Source organism: Lemur catta, chromosome 6, assembly GCF_020740605.2.
Source record: "Lemur catta isolate mLemCat1 chromosome 6, mLemCat1.pri, whole genome shotgun sequence".
NCBI lineage: Eukaryota > Metazoa > Chordata > Mammalia > Primates > Lemuridae > Lemur > Lemur catta.
This window is the reverse complement of record NC_059133.1, coordinates 90,508,394-90,534,278: the sequence shown is the minus strand read 5'-3', so window position 1 is coordinate 90,534,278 and position 25,885 is coordinate 90,508,394. Positions and strand designations below refer to the sequence as shown.

At 37.2% G+C, this 25,885-nt stretch overlaps 1 protein-coding gene across 2 annotated transcripts; it reads right to left on the bottom strand.

Moving 5' to 3' along the window:
• Window positions 1-1,938: 1,938 nt before the first annotated feature.
• CLEC1A (C-type lectin domain family 1 member A) lies at window positions 1,939-22,914 on the bottom strand. 2 transcript variants are annotated; one of them, XM_045554344.1, is made up of 6 exons: window positions 22,606-22,913; window positions 11,333-11,431; window positions 9,787-9,963; window positions 6,252-6,403; window positions 4,136-4,254; window positions 1,939-2,956 (listed from the first exon to the last, which is right to left on the bottom strand). In XM_045554344.1, the coding sequence occupies exons 1-6, from the start codon at window positions 22,814-22,816 to the stop codon at window positions 2,806-2,808; spliced, it is 909 nt and encodes a 302-aa protein (XP_045410300.1). In that variant the 5' UTR covers window positions 22,817-22,913; the 3' UTR covers window positions 1,939-2,805. The 2 variants fall into 2 exon arrangements, with proteins under 2 accessions (XP_045410300.1, XP_045410302.1); XM_045554346.1 differs by lacking the exon at window positions 11,333-11,431 and having other exon boundaries at window positions 22,606-22,914.
• Window positions 22,915-25,885: the final 2,971 nt, after the last annotated feature.

Genomic DNA, 25,885 nt, shown 5'->3' with positions numbered 1-25,885 from the left:
ATCCTGAGAGCTTGTTCAATATCCTCAGGAAAAGAAATAGCTCACTGTGTACCCTGGGGAATTCAGCTCTACCAGGAAGGCTGAGTTCCTCATTTGACTTTTCCTGCAATTTCTTCACGATTACCTACGCAAACAAGAGCCTAGAAGGGAAAAATATTCTCACGTAAAAAACCAATTATGTAATGCTCATCTCTGATTCTCAACTGAATGTTTTTCTCAGCAAATCATATTTTAAAATTCACTTTATAATTACTTCCTAAAATGAAAGAAAAATGAAAAATGAAAGTTAAAAATAAAAAATAAAAAAGTTCATGGAGAGAATGTTACACCATACTCTTTTTCTGTTGTTTTGAAATGCTTGTTCATATTGTAACAATATTGTGAGTTTTGTTATACAGACAAGAGAATTGAAGGCAAAGATGAAGATAAATAAGTTCAAGAAAATAAAGTGCGTAAATAAATGCCATTGTTTTTCCTCCTCACCATCTAAAGTGGCATTTTTCCTTAGCTCCCAGATTTGCAGTGAGGATACTATTCAACATTCACTCTCCAGGTAGATAGACTCTTCAAAGCAATGGTACTTAAAGAGACACTTGTCATCCCTCCTTGAGCTAGGCTGTAGTTACATAGGATGCTGGGAGTCAAAACTTAAATGAGTGCCACGTTCTTACTTACAACTTAGTCCACAAAAACACTTGATTTTCTGATGTTAACCGTATTTTCTTTCTGCAGCAGCAAGGCTTAAATAACGATTGCTTAACTACAGACTTAATATTCATTTCTTGTTATGTAGCTATTATATTAACCACTTGCATTGAAAGTCTACATTCATCATAGAAAATATTTGGCAATAATATTCTTAGCTACTCAATGTAGGTACACCCCTCTACAATTTGTTCATAAATACAGATCTCTAAAGAAAGTTATTTATGCTTGTTTGTGTCCCCCTGTTTAAAAACGAATCACTACATCCTTGTTTTATATTTTCTTGATTTCTCTTACATTTTATATTGCAATTTATATTATGAAACTAATTTCACATTTACCTCATTTCAACTAACAGTAACATTATGAGGAAATTAAAAATATTTTCCCTTCACACTTAATGAAATAAGCTCCACCAAGTAAAGTGATTTGCCCAATACGTAAATGAGTAAGAGGTCCAAAACCCTCATTGGCTGCCAACAAATGCAGTTCTTTTTGCACAACACAAGAAATCAACAGAATTTGTTCAATACTGAATTTTTTTTTAGCTAATCAACAGAAAATTAAAAGGAAAATTCTCAAGGAAGAATCTGCAAGTAAGCTTTGCTAAGTGACAATCTTACAAAATGAAGTCTTATGAAAACAAACACAAGTATTCTTTTTATCATGATTGCTTTGTCATTTCACTGTGAGATATGTTTACTGAAAATAAACTGAAGCACCCCAGTTTCCACTGTTGAACAATAAAGATTTATAATATATTATCCTTTCTAGTGTTAAACCGCTAAAACTGATTTATCTGTAAACCCATAAAGTCAGTGGTTGCAATGGTGCTATGTGCAATGATTCCTGTTATGTTTGTGCATGTGGTCATCTTGAGAAAGAAGTGCCTAGCCAGGGAGCCAGCTATGCAGATGGCACTGTCTCACCTCCATTTCCCATCACCTGATTGGAAATCATGTGCCCTATTGCTGCTCAGTTTACTCATCAACCATGTGTCGATGCCATAAACTTGCCCTGAAAGATTTCATTTTAGGGAAGTGTTAAAACCATCCTCTTGAAGACAACATGTATTTCGAGTACTTCTTACTGTTCCCAAATAATCACATAATGAGTACTCTTACAGAGTTCCCACATACTCTCAGTAAGACACAATCAAAACAATGATTGTTATCATGATTTGAAAAGCATTCCCATGCTGAATTTTTCCCCGAGTCACAAATCCATTCTAAATTCATATACTTCACAGTATTTACATTTATTATTATTAAATCTTCAGTACCTGAAAGATATAAATATGGATCAAATGGAAGAGAACAGGAACTAAAAGCAAACTATCACAGGTGCACATTAAGAAACTGAATTTTTCTGGTCTTCAGTCTCTCTGAAAGAAGTATTGGGGACAGTAATTCTGATACGGAACTGAGTTGAAATATTTCTTTCCCGGGAGAAATTCCTATGGAAAGGAGAAAATTATTGGAGTCTTAATGGACATAGCGAGGCATGTTTATAACACTCTGAGATTCTCAGAACAAGAGATATCCCAGTTGGGAAGCAGGCCACGGACATAGCAGATGGGGTTTTTATTGGGAAGGGAAAAGTATGAACTGAAACAAAAAGAACTCCTTGTGTATTTGGTGGCACAATCTGGGGAATAACTGCTAATTTCTCATGGATTTCTTGACTATTGGGACAAAGGATGTTACTTCCATTTGTTTCTCCTACTCCAAAAAGTTTCTCACTTCTCCAAGTGTAAGGAAGACGTAGAAACAGGGACATGATATTAGATGCTGAGAAGAAAGAAAACTAGAAAGTTAACTATAAGTCAAAAAGGTAGATTACAATACGATAATGATCTGGAACCAGCTGGTGGTATATAAATACGACTCCTCATGACTGGTAACCCAAAGTCAGAAATGCTGGTGATCCTGAACAGGACATATGGGAGCCCTTCTTGTACTACTAGCAGAGAGACTCTCTTTGCTGACGATTGTTTTCCAAGGCCTCAAGTATCCCCTGCATTGGTCTTGCCTGGCTTGACTCCTTTGTTGGAAGGTGCAGCTGGAGAGAGGATCACCTCCATCTGAAGGCTCAGGGAAGCTAATGGAGCCTCTCGGGCTTCACCAGTGCCGCTCCCCTCTCACATGCACACCGCCTCAACTCTCTGCAGTCCTTTGAGAAAGCCTTTCCGTTGAGGATGGTCACACAGTCTCTGCTTCTTAGAGTGGTGACATCTATTACAATATCAAACCTTTAAAAAGGGGGGAAAAGTTAATTTAATCAACATTTATTTCTAAAATGAAATATTAAGTACCCAGAAAGTACACAGGAGTCTTCCTAGGGTGATATTTTTTTCCCATTTATTTTTTATTTGTACCTGTTCATGGAGTGTAAGTATAATTTTGCTACATTGATATACTGCATTGTGGTTAAGTCAGGGCCTTCAGTGCATCCATCACTGAAGCAACACACATTGTACTCACCAAGCAACTTCCTTAGGGTGATAAAATTATAGAATAGATGCCCAGGGTGAGTCTACTGGGAACATGGGGTCACCAAACTCTTTCTTTGCAGCCCCTCAATTTCCATATTCATTCTTAGAAACAGCAGGTCACTCAAACAACAGAAATCATTTCTAATTAAAACTAAGATACATGTTCTACATGATTTTTCTACCATTTAAAAAGTTGTCTATCTTTTCAGTTTATTTAACATATATTTATTAAAATATAAATGATTACATTGAATATGTCCTGTGAATATGCCTTGTCTCCTGGGAGAATAAATGCTATATGGCATATATGGAAGGAAGGTGTCTGTTCAAACATGGCTTTAAATGTAACATACAGAAATTACATTTTCTTATTTCAAAGGATGCCCTTGGATATTCCTATCTAAATGCTCACATCATAAATAAAACTAGTGTTTTATAATATTGCTGTTTATATTGTCAGCAAATCTATTCTCAGACACTGTATTTTTAAAGATGTACTCTCTATTTCACTCATAGAAAGCCACGAAATCTGAGGTCTTATCCTATCGCTGGGTATTGACAAGTTGTGTGACCTTAGGCAACCACTATTATAACCTGAGCTCCTGGGCTTCATTTTGCTCATCCATAAAAGGTCTCTTTCTCTCTCTCTCTCTCTCTCTCCCCTTCCCCACCCCATTCACAGGGAATCTCAAACACACACTTATAAAAGCAGCAAGAGAACCGTCCCTGATATTTTACTAATACTATGTATCCGTCTCCCTCACTGGTTATAAGCAGTTCAAGAGTGAGTATTATGGTTCAAACATCTTTGGACATCCTCCTGCAAACACAGTATCCAGTACAAAGCAAATGTCTGATTAATGCTTGTTGAACCCTATGACTGAAACAAAATCTTTTTAATAAATGCCTTTTCTATAAAATGTTCTGAAGGCTTACAGTTCAAGGGAGTACAGGGATCCATCCATCCACAGCCAGGCCTTGCCACTGCCGTTGCGGGAAAGCCCTGTCCAATAAGAGTAGAAAAACTCAGAGTAGCTCTGAGGCATGGCAAACTCCTGTGAAAGGCACATAAGAAAACCTTGAGCTTTAGAGGTGTTATTACATACATGTACACAGATGTGTGGGGCCGGCACTTTTCATAGAAGAATACACGAATCCTGCCTCACACAGATGATAGTACATGGAAGAGAAAAAAGCATTTGTGCTGAGGTCAGTTAGAAATTTGTCCAGGTTGAACTTATTTTGTCTCAGAAAGTATGGAATATATATCAATATTCTTAAACCAGGAATCATGTCAACTAAGATTTATACATGACATTATTTTCAAGGCACAGTTAACACTAAGACTAATACAAAAAATATGGGAGAAAGATTTATAAAGAGATGTGGAGTGATTCATGGAAATGGAAGAATATGGAAGAAAAAGTGTAGGAATGTAGTAGTATCGTTTACAAATACCTGTCAAAGGAATTGACTGGGAATGAGAAAAGAATAGTGAATGTACTTTAAGGCAAAAAAAAAAAAAAAAGTAAAAGAAGGATTTGAAAGGATGATTTATGTCTCAGACTAGAAAGGGGAGGAAGAAAAATTTTTAAATTTTCATATATAGTATAATATGCACACATATCATCATATACATGACAATTCCTTTTCTAATATCCACATTGAACATAAATCCATATTTGAAAGGTCATTTACTTCCTTCTATTTAGTCATACTCTGTACTCGTAATATCTTTGACATAGAAATTATCTAAATTTATCACAATTACCCATTTTTATGTCTTTCTTTTTATCATACAATGATTTGGACAAGGACATATGCTTGCTTTTATTGTTATATCCTCAACCCCTCAGATAATTAATGGTACATATTGATTGAATATGAGATTATTAGATATATAAATAAAATTATTACTCAGCAACAGTCATAGAGTAGGTAGGTGAAAAGAACTGTAGTTGAAAATACTGTTTCCAGTTAAAGGGGACCTCTTCAATTTAAAAGTTCTAAAAATAAATCATATGAAAGTGATTTAAATATATGTAAATATATGAAGTTTGTGAGAGAAAATAACCATATAGCTTTCACAACAAAATTTCCTATCATTGCACATAGAGTAGTTCAATAATATACCTAAGTCCTCATTATGTGCTGGAGGCAGAGGAAACAAAGAAAATAAGAAAAATTAGGAAGGTTTATGCCAGGACACATTGTCTTAAAGAAATTGTTTCCTTTTATGCCTAAATTGAGTTATCAATTAAGGGTAAAAAAATATTTTAGTAGATGAGAGAGACTGCAGAAGTTCATTGATCATAGATTTCAGAAGTGGGTAGAAATTTAGATGTAACTGGAATAACGTTAAGAATTTATATAGTGAGCTGGGCATTTAATTCAATTAAATAACCCTTCATCGACAATCTATTCTGTGCAAAGATCTCTGATGAATTCTGGAAAAACAATAATATATAAGTAACAACCACATGGTTTAGGAATTCAAACCAAAGGCAATAACAAATATGAGAAAAAAGGAGAATAATCACACCATTTTAATAGTATACTTCAATTGTATGCATTTAATATGTCAATTTGTAATGTTATTTGCCTTGACCAGTCTATCTTAAGCTGTAAACTTCTGGAAGGCAAGACACATATTTGCTGATTATGGTAATGATTTAATTATTTTTCAATTTAATGCTATGTCACTTTTATATTGGAAGAACAGGCAGTAGTATTTTCATCATTCTGACATTGCATTTGTTCCTTTCCCACACAAACCAAAAGAGGTAAGAAATGAAGGCATTTTCCATTTGCTTTCTAACTGAGGGGAAGTTTGAAAAGATTTTTCTCATGTTTCTAAGAGGTGGGCAGAGAACATAATTCCTTTTACATACTTCTGGGGATCATTCAAAGCAATAGGCATAAGACTTGGGTCTTCACTGTACTAAGTGGGGAAATCTGTGGACCAATACCCTTGATCCTCAGAATCTTGTCTAGCTTCTTTAAGGTCTCTTTCTGAGCATCCTTCAAACACTGAAAAGCCTCAGGATCTTACCAGCACTTCTTGTGTGTTTATCTTCAGCATGGTGGAGTTCTCAGCAGTGCAGAAATGTTCACAGCCTTGCCAACTTCTACTCTCTTTATAGAACTGGTAGCATTTATCTCCATGCCATTTCCATTTTTCTGGGCAAGGGCTGCACCTGTGTCCTTGGAAAGAAACCAATTTTACCCAGGTCTGCTGTGTTTCCTCTCTTGAAATTATATAGTATTTGATGTCCCAAGAAAAAAACTGATTCTTCTCTTACTGAACTAATTGCCCAGGCAACGATACCTATAAATATTTACAAAAGATCCACTATATTCCAGAAATTATAACTGGCGCTGAGCATACAGTAGAAATTAAAACAGACACTAACTGCTTACACCTAGTATGAAATCTAGTAATGAATGACTGGAACTGCCTTGCCACTCACGAATGTAATTCAGCATCTAAAGAAATTATTCAATTTCATAAAGCTGTTCATATGTTCAGAAACTCAAAATGCATTGTATTCAAAAAACAAAGCTTCTAAAAATTTGCTCTTCAAAATCCTCTTATGTAACAGTAAAGGGATTTTTAAAAGTATGGTATATACCAACATGATGTGAGTCTTTACTCACTCTAAACAAAAATAAATAAAATTTAAAAAAAATACTAAGATAAGCATGAAATCAGAATGGTAAATCTCCATGTGTCAGAAATTAACCTGAGCGTCCAAGCCAGAGAAGCATCTACATGGACTACATGGGTAGCAGTTGCAAATACAGGAACTGGGCCCTGAGAGTCATGGTTTTAATATCTATGAGGGTATATGGTCTTGGTATTTTAGAATTAGGGACCTGTAATTGAGTCTCTTGTGGATTTGTGGTGGGGTAGGAACTGCAGTCATAACTCTAATGGTTTCATTGTTTTAAAAGCAATCAGTGTAAAAATGGTAACATATTAAAATTTGAGTAGTCAACGCACAGATAGCTATTATGTCATTGTTTGTTTGTATTTCCTTATATATTTGAAATACTTTATAAGGTAACACAAAATTTTAAGTAAATAAATTAGGAGGTTATCTTTGTCATGTTACAATATTCCTACGTTGCTGTAGAACTCGATAGCATTTGTGCTCTCTCAGTTCTGCTTGCCTCAAAATTCTGCAAGAAGGAATATAACAAACCTGGACAGACTCAGGCAGAAATAAAGGGAGCTTCAGACTTCCTAAAACATAGAAGAATGGGAATGATGCTTACCTAAAAGGATTGTTGTAATGAGCAATAAATAAATTCAATAAATACTATAAACATATTAGTAATTATACTAGCTTAATGGCTATATAAATACTAGCTGAGTAGATGGCTGGATGGATAATGGGGAAAAGCAAAAAATGAAAACTAGCAGAATAAAACAGAATTAACATCTAACCCAAACTGAGAATTTTTATGAGAATAAGGAACATCACTGATACATTTGAATGTAGATTTTTATATTTAAACTAAATATGGTTTGTGTGCGTAGCTTCTCTTTTTGTTTATTTTTATACAGCTAGATGAAACTTCCAAAGACCTTTGGTTTCAGAGAAACCTGGGTTATTTTTTTAAAGATATAGAACCCAACAAAAAAAAGTAGGCATACTTGGTTGTGAGAAAAATAAGAAAAGATAGGAAATAATGGCCAGTGAGATCACTAGTCATATGGTAAGAATCACTTAGAGAAGTGGAAATGTGGCTAAGGATATTATTTACTAGGTAACCACACAATCGGGGTGTTTGCTTACAGTGGGACGTGGTGGGTGTATGGAGGACTAGGGAACTTGGTCCTATTGTAGAGTTCCCAAAAGATAAATAAAAAGGGAAACTATCACAAGAGCAAACAGACAATCTACAGAATGGGAGAAAATATTTGCATGTTACACATCCGATAAAGAGCTGATAACTAGAATTTATAAAGAACTCAGGAAAATCAGCAAGAAAAAAATCAAACAACCCTATCAAAAAGTGGGCAGAGGACATGAACAGAATCTTTTCAAAAGAAGATAGACTAATGGCCAAGAAACATATGAAAAAATGCTCAACATCTCTAATCATCAGGGAAATGCAAATCAAAACCACAATGAGATATCACTTATCTCCAGCGAGAATGGCCTTTATCAAAAAGTCCCATAACAATAAATGTTGGTGGTGATGCGGAGAGACAGGAACACTCACACACTGCTGGTGGGACTGAAAACTAGAACAACCTCTGTGGAAAGTAATATGGAGATACTTCAAAGAGCTACAAGTAGAACTATCATTTGATCCAGTAATCCCATTACTGGGCATCTACCTGAAAGAACAAAAGACATTCTATAAAAAAAACATTTGCACTCAAATGTTTATAGCAGCACAATTCACAATTGCAAAGATGTGGAAACAACCCAAGTGCCCATCAATACATGAGTGGATTAATAAAATGTGGTGTATGTATACCATGGAGTTCTACTCAGCCACAAAAAGCAATGGTGATCTAGCACCTCTTGTATTATCCTGGATAGAGCTGGAATCCATTCTACTAAGTGAAGTATCTATCACAAGAATGGAAAAACAAGCACCACATGTACTCACCATCAAATTGGTATTAATTCATCAACACTTAAGTGCACATATAGTAATAACATTCACTGGGTGTTGGGCAGATGGGAGGAGGGAGGAAGGGATGGGTATAAACACACCTAATGAGTGCGGTGTGCACCATCTAGGGATGGACACGCTTGAAGCTCTGACTCGGGTGGGGCAAAGGCAATATATGTAACCTAAACATTTGTACCCCTGTAATATGCTGAAATTAAAAAAAAATTTTAATTAAAAAAAAAAAAGTGGAGACTTGAAAACGTATTTTACTTCCTACACAGGCATGCTAAGGACAGCAGAAGCGAGGGCTGACTTGAATAAAGTAAACCATCATGAAATCAAAAAGTCCAGGAGTATGACAGACAGACAGACAGACAGACAGACACATACACAGAAGGACTGAAGTGATGCTTCTAGTCTTCTCTATAGTATTTTTGTCCAGGTGTAGTTCACCTACCACCGGCAATATCATCAACTTTGCTCCTTATTAAAATGTATATTTTTGGTACTCAGCCAAGTCATACTGAATTAAAATAACTAGGATTTGATTCAGGTTACCTGCATTTTTGAGCTTATCCCTGTATGATTCTTAAAATTTGAGAACTATAGTTAAGAGTTAGTTAACTTCTTAATGGGGAGGGATCTGTAATACATGCCAAGGTCAAGTGACACATAACCCCATAATTTATTTACTTGTGGTGTTAATTTGGTTATTCCAAGTTAATTGTTTTTATTGTTTTAAGTGTCTGCATTTGAAGAATCCTTTCTTGTACTGTAACACAGACACATATGAACGGCATGATCCCAATAACTGGTCATGATCTTGAAGCCCAAACGCTTTATTCAGTTTACCAGACCACTTAGTTGAATTACACATGAATCCCAGTTATACTGACAGGAAACTGAGCTCTATGTTGCCAGATACCCTGCCAGAGTGACCAGGACACACATACCTCCAGTTTTGTTATAGAGCTCCCGACAGAGTTTTTCAGCCACATGCTGCAGAGTTTCTGCAAGCTCCCTGTTCTGGGCTTGGAGAGATTGCAGCTGTCGGGAGAGGTTCCCCAGTCTTTCTTCCTTTTGAGAGATGCTATCTTGCTGAGTATTGGAGAGCTGGTAGAACTGAAAAACTAACCAAAGTGACCAGATCAGACTAGACAGACTATTTCTACATTTCTATTTCTCTTTTTTTCCATATGAGGAAAACAAAACAGTATATTGCTTAAGATCTCAGGCTCTGAGATCTTATATTGCTTGTATTCAAGTTTGGATTTCAGTACATACATAGTAAATTGTATCAACTTGAGTAAATTATTTAATAATTTCTTTAAGTCTATCTAAAAATGAAAAATGTAGAGTCATAATAGCACTTCCTACCTTCAGGAATAAATTCCCAAACTGTATCTACAGCTTCATAAATATTTTTTGTACACTCTCAAATTATTACTCAACATAAAACCACAAATCCATTTATTTATTGATCATTATATTGAATATCAACAACGTACCATATATTGTTACTCATTCAGTTATTAAAATAGTCTTATTTCTATATTTATTTATAGAATTGCAATTAAGATCAATGAGAACAAGTAAACTTCTTAATGTCACTTAACTAGAATATTTCAACATTGAGGTTTGAATTTCAGGTTTCTAAATCTAAGCAGAGAAATGCCTCATGAACCATCAGAGTTGCCAAGAAGAATGGTTGCAAAACAATAGTTGTAGCATAACGAAGTAAACATTTTGAGATCAGGAGGAAATAATAAATTGTTTTTCAAATTTAAAAGTTACCAGCACAAATAAAAGTTCTAAAATTTCCTATAAAAACTCAATTTTTGACATCAACACCTGTTCATCGATGTGAATTTTTGCCTTGAACCACCTTCTTCAACTGTTTGGGAAGCTCTGCTGTAAGATATGTGGGGCAAATTCACCCACTTCCTTTTTGAAGCTTTTGAACTTGTCCTTACTAGCTTGAAATTTAAAGATTTTTATGGATACATTCTTTCCTGTTTGATTTCCACAAGTTTTTGCAAAATGAGTCTATAACGTCCTGGACTTTTTAAAAAAATGTCACAGTAATTAAGGAGCTTATCTACTCTCCTTAAATTGATGGTGTGGGATAAATAAAAGCTCTTCCCTCCGCACTAGCCTTTTGAGCTGCATACTGACAGCACAAACCACTGCCACTCTGTTTTGTGGAATGGGAGAAAGCTGAAGTGTGTATTTATTTAGAAATGATTCTTTTAAATACTGACATATAAACAGACAAAAATCCACATAATCTCAAACAGAAGGTGTAATTCTAGTTGGCAAGTAATTGTTGTATTTTAATGCTTCTTTTACTACTCATCATTTAAATAGTTGCCATTAAAAAACGATACAATGAATTATCTGTAGACTCTAGAAGTAAAGAAAAAAATTCATAGTAAGTGTTTCTCATCCTAGACAAACCTTGGAACCAGGATCCTCCCCCAAGTCAGAGCGCAGACTTACACACAAGCCCCAGGACTGCCAGGCCTATCAGCAGCACCAAGCACAAAGTCAGCAGGGTCAGGCCTACCGGACGCCAAGCTGGAGAGGGAGTCCCGTGCTCTGCAGGGAACAGAAGAGAAAGCAGAGTCTGGCTTTTTCTTCCTCTTAGAGTTAAGCCGGCAGCAAGCGAGAGGAGTAATTTCTGGACAGAACAAATTATGCAGGACAACGGTAACCAGGGGTACACAATTTACCCTCTGTCCTCAGAAACATCCTCATAAGGCTCAATGCTGAGCCTCACCTAACACAACTAGGTTCTTTCACAAGCCCCACTCATTTCTATCCGCCTGTAGTCCTACTTTGCACTGAATCACATTATGCATTCCCATTATCTTTGTATGGCTGTTTACAACCCATTTGAATTCTAATTATGAATTGCTTGAGTTAAGATGGGGGGGTTCTGCTACCTGTCATGGGATGTTACACCACAGTCAGGTTGGAAAGTAAACTACATTATACTGTGTTAATAAAAAAAAATCCATTTAATGAAATTTTATGGTTTGTAGGGCATGATTCACCAGGCCTTTTAAAGGAATTTAAGCAAAAACAGGTTAGAGTTCAGTCCTCGAAAGACTCATGAAAATGTCTGAAATGGAGCCTGAATATACCTGAACCTTACCAATGAATAACTTTTCACATTACCAGGGGAAAAAAATGAAATTAATTTGTTGTTACTCTAGCAAGGTACACACCCCAAGTTCCATATAAGCATCTTTAAAAGGCAAATTACATATCAGTAATGGGACATGACCATTTTACTGTTTCTCTTTGGGGCTTCTTGGTTGAAAGTCCCTCTTTTGTAAGAATGTTGTTTGTTTATTTGACTTATATTAATATTTCTCCAGAAATATAAATAAATGTGATCAATTTCTCAAAAATGTATCTAATAAATTATCTCAATTTTTGCACCTGTTAAATAATTTAAAAAATTATAGCAAACACCCTTTCCTTGCACAGCAGTCCCACAAGTTTGACTTGCGACTGCAGAGGCTGCACTGTAAGTCAAGAGTAGACCCATCGCCTCGTGAGGTCACCTATCTGGGTCTGAATGACGTGAGATGTCTGACAGGGAAGACATTCAATCAGGTGCAGGCAGCCTCTAGCATTATGATAAAAATGAAACAGAGAGTAAAACCTTCAAAGAAACTCTGATCTCTTCATGACCTGTGAGTTCCACTTCACCGAAAATTCAGGTCAGTGGCTGGGCGCGGTGGCTTACGCCTGTAATCCTAGCACTGTGGGATTGCTTGAGATCAGGAGTTCAAGACCAGCCTGAGCAAGACCCCATCTCTACTAAAAACAAAAAAATTAGGCAGGCGTCATGGCTTATGCCTATAATCCCAGCTGCTCAGGAGGATAAGGCAGGAGGATTGCTTGAGTCCAGAAGTTGGAGGCCACAGTGAGCTATGATGACGTCACTGCCCTCTACCCGGGGCAACAGAGCAAGACTCTGTCTCAAAAAAAAAAAAAAAAAGAAAAAGAAAAAAGGAAAAAAAGAGAATTCAAGTCAGTTTCTAAAACAGATTGAAGAAACATAAATTCTTTTCCTCCTAGCAAGTTCCTCTACATAATACATTCTAGGCATAGAGATCTGTACTAAACATTATTTCCAAATGGGGAACTAATCATACGGATGTTTCGAGATTTCAGAGATACAAGTGCATCTGTGGTCTCACCACCAGGGTGACTTTACTTTTCCACATATCTCTTAGCACCATTAAATACATGATCTTACTTATTCCTTTTGGCTTGTTTCTGTCTTACTCCAGCAGAAAGTAAGTTCCTTCTTGGGAAAGACTGTTAGATCTATTTAACCACTATTGTAGCCCAGCACCTAGAATAGCAGTTGAAATAAGTTCAATTAAAGTTGAATGAATGAATATGTCCATTATATACAAACATCTGTGTTATATGCCTAGCTACTGCTACTCATACCTATTCATATTAACACATGCCTCCAAAGGCATAAATATTTTGAAAATCCTGCTCATTTTTATGATTAATATTTCCCTTGACAAAATTAGAAATAGGAAGGTAAAGGAAAAGAAAAACTATGGAAATTAACCAAACTATTATCCCTTTAAAAATCTTCTTTCTTCTGCATAATACTGGGGACATGAGAGGTGTTGATTTTCAGCCCAAAGGACCAAAAATATTGAACTTATACCCTTACTGTGAAGTGAGGGACTGGACTTTAGAACATTTTTCGGCAACAATTATATCCATTAAAAGAACAAATATATAAGCCTTCCTGAGATTAACTCTAGGACAGAGAAGGAACTATATTATGTCTTCTGCTAAGGAATCAAAAATTATCTCCCAAGGAATCATCTTTCCCTGATCAAATTTTCACATTTGGAAGTTTTTCTTCTCTCTTTCTCCCTTACTCAATATTCACAATCCCTCTGTTTTATCTGAAGACACAGAGAAACACTATCCTAAGGAGTTCATTTCCCAGGAAACCAAGCTTCCATGATGGAAAGACTATGAAGTTGAATGTTTCACTTTTTCTTTTTCTTTGATGTTATTTTTCCCTCTCGGTGTTTTTCTTCTAACTGTGAGTCTAATGTTTCTGAGTTTGATTCCAAGTGCTCCTAATCATACTGAGGCTTCTCTCCAGGGACCACCCCCACCCAAACATGAGACAGATTTTCACAAAAATAAGCTGCCTGGGAGGTGCTTGAGTTTGGTTTGGCTTTATTGTGGTTTTACTTTTTGGAAGAGAACCCTTGTGTTGTCTCCTTAGGCACGTTTACAAAGAGGTGTGGACAGCCTAAGGAATGGTATAAACATCCCTAGGAATAATAAGATATATATAGAAAAAAAATACCCCTTTCCTGTATCCTCTTACTATATCCATACTATAAAAGGCTAGAGTGCCAGGGTCAAGTTTTGAATACAAATTCCTTTTTAGTTATATGAAACTTTGTGGATGAGAAGAGTTGTCATACTTGAGCAGTTACTCTTCATTAGGCATCAGAGAGGGAAAACTTTGTATTCCACCAAGCCCAAGGCTTACAACAAATTCAACAGACATTACCAGTCTATCAGTATGCCTCTGAAATGCAAAGAATATTGAAAGCTGCAATAGATACAGAGTTTAAATAATTTGCACAATGCAAACTAGTGGCAGAGCCAGGATTAAACTGCCATGCTTAACACTATACTTTGCATACTTCCCTATGAACCAGGAGTCACAGAGAAATGGGGACAAAACTGGTGATGACATAGATATTTCAGAAAATATTTCCCTGATTCTTAGATCACTGTACTTTTCACTATTTTTAAATAATGAGATATTGCTAACTTATAGCTCATGTCTATATATTTTTGATATATTTTTAAATTTAAATGACTTTTCAGCAACTTCTCTTTGTTTCCTCAATCATTACATATGGTACATAGCATACACCTTTATGTGAACCTGTCTGAATTCAGTAGATTAAGGCTGCTTTTTCTGTTTTCATGAAAATGCAGGTTTCCTTTCTCTTATGAATCTATTAATATTTCAAGTATCGCTATTTTAATTATCTCTAAATATTAAGGGGTATTATCCTTCCTATTATTTGAAAAGAGCACACATCTAAGAACATATGAGCTATTTCCAAAATAGCATTGAGTTTCCAATTCACAGTAATTAGAGTAAAATTGAAGTGAGTCAATTTTATATTCCAATCAATGGATTTTATTTACTGAAATATAGTTCAAAATAATATTATCATTAATGATAAATGCTAAAATTCCTTGGGTTACTGAGACAAATGCTTTATGTGAACGTTCTCATCTTTACAAACACCCTATATGGTAGAAATTATTATCCCATTTTACAGGTGGGGAACTGAGGCCTAGAAGAGTTAAACACCTTACTCAGGAACACACAGCTACTGATAATAACATTTGTTGAGTTACTGAATATATACAATTTAAGTTCATTGGAAGTTCTCAAAAATTATTCAAGAAGGCAACTATTTTTAACCTTTACTTGGATAACAAACTTGAATCACTGAGGAGTTAGTTACTTAACTTGCCTAGGGTTGAATAGCTGGTAAGTAATGGAGCTACCTACCCTAGCACACTGACGCCAGACCTGAGCATTTTTAATAATTTCCTATCCTCCCAACAAATCTCACAGTAATATTGATCCTTATATGACAGTCCCATCTGGGATTATAGAAAAACTCCAGTGTCTGGCACTTACAACTTTTCACTTCTGTGTTGAGAAATATTTTAGTAACAGCCACCTTAAATCATATTAATACATTTTTCACTCTACCAGCAAGATAAACTTTCTGAAATATAAATTTAATCATGCCTCCTCTCTTCCATAAGGAGATAAGTTTCCCAAGACCCATCCCTTTTTAGTCAAAATTTCTTAGCTTGCTGTACCAGGCTTCTTATAATAGGACCCCAGCCAATTTTTTAGCCCCATCTGTCCAGATCGTCCTCAGATATCTCCTCCCTTTGAGGACATACCATTCCTCAGCCCGGTGGCCCTCCTTGACCCCTCATATTAGACCCTGCCGATGACTCCTGAAATTATCTTATCCTGACCTAAATCTAATCCAAAATGAGCACCTCATCTTTATACTTAGAACTCTTATCTTTCTTACTTTTACTCCTTAAACATTCTACCTCTGACACATGCACCAAGCTAGTTCTAGCCGCCCCTCTCTGCTTTGATCTCTGCACTTGTGGTTCTCGCTATGACAGAGCCACCACCCAGGACCCTGCCTGGAAAACCTGGACTGAGCCTCCCAGATCCAGACCCCATGGCATCTCCTCTAGCAATTCACAAAACTAAATGCAGTCAGTAACACACTCATTCCTACATTGGTTCTGCGGTCTCCCACATAGACTGAATGGCACAGAATGACATTTTATTACTAACTATTCATTCAGATTATTCCTCCCACCTCTCTAATCACCTCAAAATCAGGGTCTCCTAGTGCCTACCATAATTTTTAGCATTTAGTAGGTATGCTTTAAAGATTTGTTGAATCAATTAGAAGTGATTTATGTCAGAACTCGGTGATGAGGAATTTATGCTGTAGTTGAGGAAATGAAACAAACAAGCTGGATAAAATTCAGTAGTATTGTAATTAATGTGAGTAGGAGAAAAGAGGAACTTGAATTTATGATTAAATATGTTTTTCAAATTATTTCACCAAAGTAGTTTTTCATATCCTTTGATAGGATAACAGTTAGTCTCCAGCAGGAATCTTAACCCATCAGTTATTTCATTCTCTCTCCTGACCATATTGGTGCTTTTGTTGTTTTGTTTTGTTTGCCTTTCCTACAAGCCTTAGATAAAACTTAAAAAAATTATTTTAGACTATTAAATGTATTTCACATATTATGTACAATGTGCATAGTGCTACCTTTTCTCATGACTATGATACATGAATAATACTTTTGAGCTTTTAGAAATCATTATTGTACAAGGAATATAATGATTACATACATTTTACATTAAAGGACTTCTGTCATTGACTTTTTGGTATTTTCACGCTTTGCTCAGTGAAAGGAAGCTGCTGACTGACCCATATGTTAATGTTTCAGATATGCAATTATCATTCAAGTGATGTTTGTCAATTTAAATGGGATTTCAGCATGTGGTAATTTGCTCATTTCAATACAAATTTTTAAAAATTCCAGTCTGCTCAACAAATCATATAGGTAGGACAAAAAGGGTCATTTTTAAATAGGTAGGTTTTTTTCTGTTCCCTTAAATGTCTATGAAATTTTTCACTGATAATATTTGAAATAATATAGTTACCTAAGTATATTCCTAATCCCTATATATTATTAATTACACTTTTATGAAATTACTACATTGAGACTTCTTGATTTGTTGCTCTCTTAAAATCATCTCTGTATTTGATGTACTATGTATTATGATAAGGACAAGAAAAATGGGGTAATTATAGAAAGGTGTAGAGAGTGATCAAAAATATTAGATAGGATTAGTGTTAATTGAATGGATGGATATGATCATGGATTAGAAGGACAAATGAAACTCCTTCCTTTTGAGAAATTATATTTTTTCCCGTAGGGAAATATATAAACTATCTCTACAGGCAATATTTTTTTCCCCGTTCATTTGACTTTCCATTTCCAGAAATGCAGTTTCTCATTGTCAGCTGAGCTTTCTGATCTGTGTATGTTTTTCATAAGAAAGGGATAACTGACAAAGCTCAAGAAACACAATTTGCTAACGATCTTCTCACTTGAAAGTCACATACACACACACATACACAACCCCCTATGTATGAGTCAAATTTTCACTTAAACTTCAAACTCCAAAATAAACATTTCTGTGAAGAGTTCTTGCAACACACAATGGCAAAAGATAAACTCTTCTGACTTGGATGGTTTTTGTTTTAGGAGTCTATCTAAACACAGCTGCTACAATTTCCAATAAATAAAGAACAGCATAAAGCCACCTGTATTCGGATTCCTCCTTGGAAAAAGTGGGTCCTTCTCCTAGTTATTAGAAAATTCCACACCAAATAGTAAGGTAGTTTTCTCAAATCATAGGAAATAAATACAGCATCACCACATTTCACTTAACGTGACTCCCACAACTGAACATAAACTTGTTTCAGAGTGGAAGCAGAAAACAATTAAAATTGCATCAAATGACATATGGATGGAAATACCTTAAAGTGGGCAATAGACTAAGTAGTGGAGTGTCAGACTTAAGCTCTCCGGAGTGAGATGTACCCCGGTGACCCTAGTTTGCAGGCCTGCTTTTCAACACTGAGCTCCACGCTGTCTGTGGGTAACTCTTGAGGGAGGGAGTTTGTCCTTCCCACCACCCACTGCACAGGCAGTTTCCGACTCCAAGGCGCAGCTTGCCACCTGGCGGCTGCCCCGGGGCCCCAAAGGACAGTTTCTCAGCAGCAACAAGGTCCCTGACGAAGGCACAGGCCCCGGGCAAAGGCTCCCGCCGGGCAAGTGGCCAGAACCCATTCGCCTCTCTCCCCAGGTCGGGTCCCTCGAATGCAAGCCGACTGCTTTACACATGATAGTTAGCCAACAGTTATTCATGGCAGTAAGAAATATTATCCACATTTCACACGGAGTTTGGAGGACGGGTCGAGGACACAAGCTCTCCTTAACGGCCCTCTGCCCGAGTCCCAGCCCGGCTACGCCCTCCCGGGTACCTCCAAGCCAGGGCCCCAGCCCGCGGGGGCGAGATGATGGGCGTGCACAACTGCGCATGCGCCGCGGCCGGGCCGCCCGCTTTACGGCCCGCGCGAGATGGTCGCAAAGCTGCCCACGCTCCCCCCCTCCGCTCCGGCAGCCGGGAGAACCGCGACGCCGCTTACCGCGCGATTTACGGGGCGTTCGCTCCCCGTGCTGCTTTGCAGGCTACGGTTGAGTTAGACTCTCCTACATTTTAAAAAATAATTTTAAAAATTTCTGGCTCAACGCTGTAATACCTCAGTAATAACGCTTTATAGCTTAAAAAATAGAGAAAGGAAAAAAAGAAAATAGTTTATTTTACTATTTAACCATCCAGTTACTTTTCAAACCACTGCTATCAAAGATAATTGATTTTCTTCCTTACTTCTGAGACAGTATATTGTTTTTAGTCTTCCTCTTAACCTCTCTGCAGTATTTATTGTTTGTTATTTCTAAAACTCACTAGTCACTACCATTGACTTTTCCATTACTCTTGAATCTTGTCTCTTGACGTGTTGGATGCCTCTCTCCCCCCGAGCCCTGCGCCTGCCACTCCGTTCTCAGTAGCCCCCGTTGGAATCCTTTGCTCTTCCTACTGCGCAGTTGTCCATATATCCTAAGATTCTCCCCTTGTCACTCTTCTGTTCTTTTGTCTTTTAATTTTACATTCCCTCTCTCAGTAATCTCACTCACTCCCATACATTTAAGCTACTACTTATTTAATTACTTAAATACTTCATTTGCTTTATTTAATTTCTATACCAATAATTCATATATATATATAAATATACGTAGTTCAGAATTCTTCCCCCAACCCAAATCCTACATATACAAGTGTCTTTAGACAACTACAAATGCATGTTCCTCCTCCTACAGGCCCCACAAACTCAAACTGAATTTGTCACCTGTTCCTCCTGTAGTTTCTGTCTCTGTTAATGGCAGCACCATGTTACATCAGACAGAACCTAATCAACCTACCATTCATCTCCCTTTCCTGTCTTCTCACATGTAACCAATCACCAATTCTTTAAACCTGTATTTCCTCAACATTTTTCATCTCTGATTCCTCTTCCTTGTTTTTACCATACTGCCTCAGTTCAGTTTTATCTAATCTTGTGCTTGGATTAGGGAAAAACTGAAAATCAGTGCATCCAGTTTCATACACTTCAATCCATTTTCTTCATTGCAGCCCAGAAGGTCTTCCAAAAACATAAAGTTGACTGTTTCCCCATGCATAAATCCTTCATTGACCTCATTTTAACTATTGAATGGAATTAAAATAGTATGGCATAAAAGGCCCTCCTTACCTGGCCAGACTTACTCTTGCCAAGCTTCCCTCTTTCAGCATTTTACCTCAGCTACACATACTGCCTACAGTTCTCCAAAAATGCAAAGTTACTTAAAAATCTCCTGGTTTTCCTCTCATGTGTCTCTCTGCCTGTAGTGTCCCCAGCCCCTTGAACGCCCCACTCTTGATTCCATGTCATGTGGAACATCTTAAAACCAACTCATCTCACTGGTCACTCCCTCTGTCAGATATTTCCTGATCTTCTCTACTCCATTAGGTAGAAATAACCAAGCTCTGAGTTATGTCTTCACATGCTTCAGCCATAGCATCTTAATTACACTTATAGCTCAGTTGAGAATTGTATTTGACTTTCAGTTTCCTTGTAAACAGGGATCACATTATATTTGACATTGTATCCTCAATGCTGGGATACCATGACCCCAAAGATAACTTTGTCTCTCATTTTCACTTTCTATCTTCTCAATTGTTTGGCATTTTTTAACACAAACATGATGGTTATGTTGACGTAGTAAAAATTTAGAAAATAAATGAAGGTATAGGATTCATTTTTGTTAATTCTAAAGAAAAAATAAACATTGCTCACTCATAATTGTGCCACAGCATTATGTTGAATCTGAGTGCTCCACGTTGCCAAAAATTCTCAGTGATTTCTTCCCTGTTATTTTTAACAGCAAAAGTATATCAGATATATTTACCTGAGAAATAGACTGCTATAGTGACATTCCTCTAAATATTTGGATTATCACAAAAAGATGAAAACAAGATATCATACATGTAGGGTAAGATAATGCTTTCCAGATGTTTGCCTCCAAGACACTTCTTTGTAACCTCCACTCCTACTGTTTCAATTTCTATTTCTTACAAAGAGGTGCCAGATGTTGCAGTTAGTGTTTTATCTTGCTCTGCTTCCCTCTCCACCCTTCAGCCTCAGCAGAACTTCTTTGTACACACTGTTCCTGATTATGCTGATCGCTAATCCTTGAGAGAGTTCCTGTCTCCAGTCAAAGGTGAAAAATGAAGTTATACACAAGCCACTCAAAACCACGGCCTAACAACTGACTCTTCATAAGGTTTGTTGGAGGAAAACACTTTGAATCCTATTACACATATCCTGTGGCTACAGAAACTGACATTCCCGCTGTTGTCACTTAGCTTCATAACAAAGAGGCTGGAAATCCCCAATGTCACCTAACTGCTTTACTGAGTGGTTTAGTTAAAAAAAAAAAAAAAAGTCATATCAGTGGGTCTCAGGTAGAGGATCACTCAATGAATAGAAAGTGAATGGAAACATTTAGTAAGGGAAAAGTTATTTGAAAAAGAAAAGAAGGAAAAGAACATTTTTTAAAAAAAGATATGTCCAGATTTACCGAAGTGAAGAAAAATTGGATCTGGTGAGAAGGGAAGGGATATATTAAGATACAGGCACTGAGTGCGCATCTTTGTAATGTAGACTGACACAAAACTGCTGAACAGAACGCTTTAGGAATTCTCAAGTAATGGGATATTGAAAGGAACTCACATTTCAATAATGTACCAAGTACTTTACATACTTTATCGCTCTTAGTACTCATAGCCACCTTATAAGGGAGGTTTTGTTACTTTTATTTAATATTGGTTCAAGTTAATATGAATTAATAGGCATATAAGTATATAAAACAATGCCTGGCACATAATAAGCACAATACACGTGTTTGCTGTCATTAATATTTTATAAATGAGGAATGTGAAGCCCCAGAATATTTAAGTAACTTGTCCAGGATCACACAGATGGCAAGGGGCATACCTGGTGTTAGGCCTAGAACTGAGTTCTGTCTATGTTATGGTGTGAGACAATTTCAACTAGAACTCAGGTCACATTTCTGCTTTACAGTGGCTGAGTGGCCCAGGAAATATGATCTGTCTCTGCGTGTGAATTATGGAATTGACTAGAACTGAAAAAAAATTATTACTATGTCATAGGGTGAATAATTGAAAATAAAATTATGATAGCTAAGTGTAACTAAAATACTTTTATAATATAATTCCATCTTCTCAATAATATTCTGAGATTAATAGAGTGAAAAGGAATGGGGATTGGATGTAACTGAATATGAGGCCGCTATTTAGATTATCAAATCACAGAATTTCAGAGCTAAAAGGACTTTAGAAAGCATTTGTTTTAATCACCCTTCGTTTCACAGATGACAGAGCTAAACACTTGATGCTGACATGAATCTCCCAAGGTCTCACAATGTCAAGATGCAAAGTTATTATAACAAAATACCAGGGTTAATATATCTACTTGGAAATCTTCCTCTAAACCCAGAAGTTCAAAACTAGCAAAAAGGTAGCCTTTATAAATCGAAATTTCCAAATCAGATAACGATGGTAAACACAACAGTGCTTGATTTAGTCTTCATAGGAAAGTGGCTGGGAGAAGGGATGTTACTTTAATTATACAGGCAATTTCACCTTTGTATGCTGTACCTGTATGGGAAAAACAACACACTCTCAAACTGCAAACCACTGTGCTAGCAATAGAATTTCAGAAAAACCAAACATCTGTGTATATACTGAGTTTAAATTTCCAGATGTTCACATCTGTGACCTTAAGTTGTGGAAAGTACAGTTACACATCACTGTAAATTATGAAAACATTTCCTCTCCTTCCTCCGTTTTATGCATTCCTAGGAGAGGTACCTCATCTTGTGCATTTCTCAAGAGCTCTGGTCTATTTGGACTCCAGGAGACAGAGTACCTGTGTGCCCGGGCTCTGGCCGCCGGGTTGCAGCAGAGGCTCGAGAATGCAGGCTCATGGTGGCGTCCCCATCATCATCCAGCATGTCCCTTGTGCTGCTGAACTTGGCCTGCATCGGGTTCCTGCAGGAGTGAGGGCTAAGTGCGATCAGATTGCCCCAAGCCGCCTGGCTACTGTGAGCTAGTTCAGGAAGCAAGGCACTGAAAGGCATTCCTAATGTTCTCTCCCAGCAAGTAGCAGGGGAAATCTCTGACTCCAGTTCCTGCCTGGAGAGGCCCAGCCCCTCTCCTGTGAGCTTGTACTCTGAGTGCCAAACTGGTCAGGCTCAGGGGAAATAGCGTGTTTGTCCGTATGGGCGGTCTCTGTCTGAGCAGTTATCCAAAAGGTTGCCCTACTCAAATCTCTTTGTTATCTGTTTACACTTCTCATGCATGTAACTGCAGTGCAAAGAAGGCAAGACCTTACAGTAGCCCTCTGGTTCCTTCAGACTCTGCAGATTGATATTCATAACCAGTCGGGGGACACATAGCCCCATTGCTTACCCACCAGAGTGCGTTTAACACATTAACTGTCATGTGAGTTGTAGTTAAGTCACACTAGTTTTGAGCCTGGGGCCTCGTGAAGCATATGTAACTCACATGTCTCTTTACCTTGGGAGCCGGTTGGTGCACAGGCAACTCACACTGCCATGCTGCAGCATACATGTTACATGATGGGTGGCCTCCTCGGGCAAAACCCTGCAGTTGATTCGTGAAAATCTTACTTGTTGATTTTTTTTTTGTTACAATTAATATTGGCAATTTAATTCTAAAAATGTGGATTCAATGAAACGAAGTCAATAACAAATTTTTTATTAAATTAGAAAGAATCATTTTGTTTTTGAAGTTTTTATCCTATCATCATAAGAAAACACTGTAGCCCCAAGGAAACATTTTTTTTTCTAGTGTGGCAGTCAATGTGTTAACCTCTCTATGCCTTCGTGAAAAGAGAAGAGACCATAGGACCCGACCTCTTCCTTTCTCCAAGGGCAGAGGGTAGAACATCATATACATGAAATGTCAGCACAAAAGAGTCCTCCTGAGAGCATATGATTGACTCTACTCTCATTTTACAGAAAGGGAGATTGAAGCCCAGGTAGGTAAAGTGATCGGTCCAAGCCACATTATTGATTAGTGACAGAATAAGCTCTCAAAGTGCTCTCTTGTCAATTTAATGATCTTTCTTTTTATAGTATCTGAACTTGATTTAACATTTTATAGCACATTTGGTACACCATGATCATGAGGAATTAGACATTTCACTAAGAGTCAGAACTTTTAAAACTATTTCTAACCACCATGTGGCTTTGGGAAACCAATTAACAATTTGTGCTTAAATTTCCTAAACTGAGAAGGAAATGAGAATATTGTTTTAAATGATGTCTAAAAATTCTTCCTGAATTAGTACAATAAAATTACATTATTCTACCAAAATTTTTCTAGATGTTGGATGATAGCTGGGCAAAATCGAGCTGCTAAATATAAAGAAGTGTGGAAAATGCTTGAGTTGGGGTAGCCAGACCCTATAAGAGATCTATCAGGAAGTATATACTGTGGATTCATATATGTTTCAAGCTCTGGGTTATTTATCATATTATTCTAAATTTGAAAAAAAAAAACTCAAAAGATCTTCCTCTTGCATAGTGCCTTGTAAAACATAGAAAATCAAAAATTATTTGTCCATTTGCATTGAGTTGAATATTAACCAGCAGTATAAGAAAGAAGGCAGTAAAAATTTTGAAGACAAAGGTATGTAAAGCACATATGAAAATGAAAGAGAAACATAGACTATTAAAAATTGCAACAGCTGGGGTCAGAAAAATGCATTTAGGAGGTGCCTCTAATTAGGATTCTAATAAAATAGCAATTAGAACTATTTCCCAAGCTTCAGTTATTCAAGTAGATCCTTAATAATTTTTGACAAACAACCCACATTAACATTTGCACTATTTTCCATAAATGCTTATTTTTTTTCAATAACAAAAGTATTTTTTGAAAATCTACTATATGGCAGGTGCTATTCTCAGATTCTTGGATACATCAGTGTAAAGCAAAGTTCTCTGTTCTTTTAGATCCTGCGTTCTGTGGACAAAGGCAGATGATATATAAGAAAGATAATAAGTAAATAATAGAGTATATTGGACTATAATAAGTGTTATGGCAAATATGTAGAGGGTAAGGGAGATTAAGGATGAACTGAGAGGTTGGTAATTTTAAATAGGGTATCAGAGTAAGCTTCATTAAGAAAGTGATATTTGTACAGAGACTTGAAAGAAGTGAGAGAACAGGCCCTGCAGATAGTCCAGGTAAAAGTCATTCAGGTGAAGAGGACAGGAATCCCCACGACCTGAGGTGGAAACACACCTGATGTGGCTGAGACACAATAGAGAAGCCAGAGTTCGGAGTGAAATGAGTGGAGAGGGGAGACATGGAAGATTTACTCAAAGAAATATAGGGTCTTATATATAATTTTAAAGGTATTTAATTTTTTGTGTTGTTTTGCTTTCACTCTGAGATATGTGAGAAATCAAAAGTTTTAAGTAGAGAACTGACATGATTTGATTTGAATTTAATGAACACACTCTGTTTTGTTTGAAAATCAACTGTTAGAGGGACAAGGGTGAAGGCTAGGAGATAACTTCAAAAATTATTGCTATAACCCAGGCAAGTGAACGTGGCTTTTCAGCAGGTGTTTCCTCTAACACTGCGGATCCCAACCCCTAGGCTGCAAAACTCCATGGCCCCCCTTGCCCGGTCCCTCTGCCTTCCCCTTCCCTGCCCCCAGTGCATGGAAAATTTGTCTTCCATGAAATTCAGGAAAGTGGGGGATGTGCACACAGCAGGAGGGGAGCTGAGCAGCAGGTGAGGGAGGGTGAGAGAGCCAAGCTTCATCTCCATTTACAGCTGCTCCCCATCCTCGCATCACCGCTGGAGCTCCGCCTACCCCAGCACCTGTAGGTGGAAAAAATGTCTTCCATGAAACTGGTCCCTGGTGCCAAAAATGTTGGGGACCACTGCTCAAACATGACCATCATTCATCTTCTACTAACCCCACACACTTAGGTTTAGCTAGCAGCTCTTTTCCCTTTTTTCTCTCTTGGAAAGTGTGGCTGTCTCCTGTTCACTCACATGTACGTTTCCATGTAAGCTGCAGTACAAACGTGTGTCAGCAGGTTGGGTATGGCAGGCCTTGGGCCACCCAGAGCCAGCTTACTTGACACTGTCACGCTGGTCATACGCAG

Bases quoted from the DNA above. Each gene is read 5' to 3' on its own strand.
- CLEC1A (XM_045554344.1), bottom strand. From the start codon at position 22,816: ATGCCTTTCAGTGCCTTGCTTCCTGAACTAGCTCACAGTAGCCAGGCG. The intron at 11,432-22,605 runs GTACTCTGTCTC...TGTTCCCTGCAG, and splicing joins GCCAGAGCCCGGGCACACAG to AGCACGGGACTCCCTCTCCA. The intron at 4,255-6,251 runs GTAAGATCCTGA...TGCCTTTCACAG, and splicing joins TAAACACACAAGAAGTGCTG to GAGTTTGCCATGCCTCAGAG.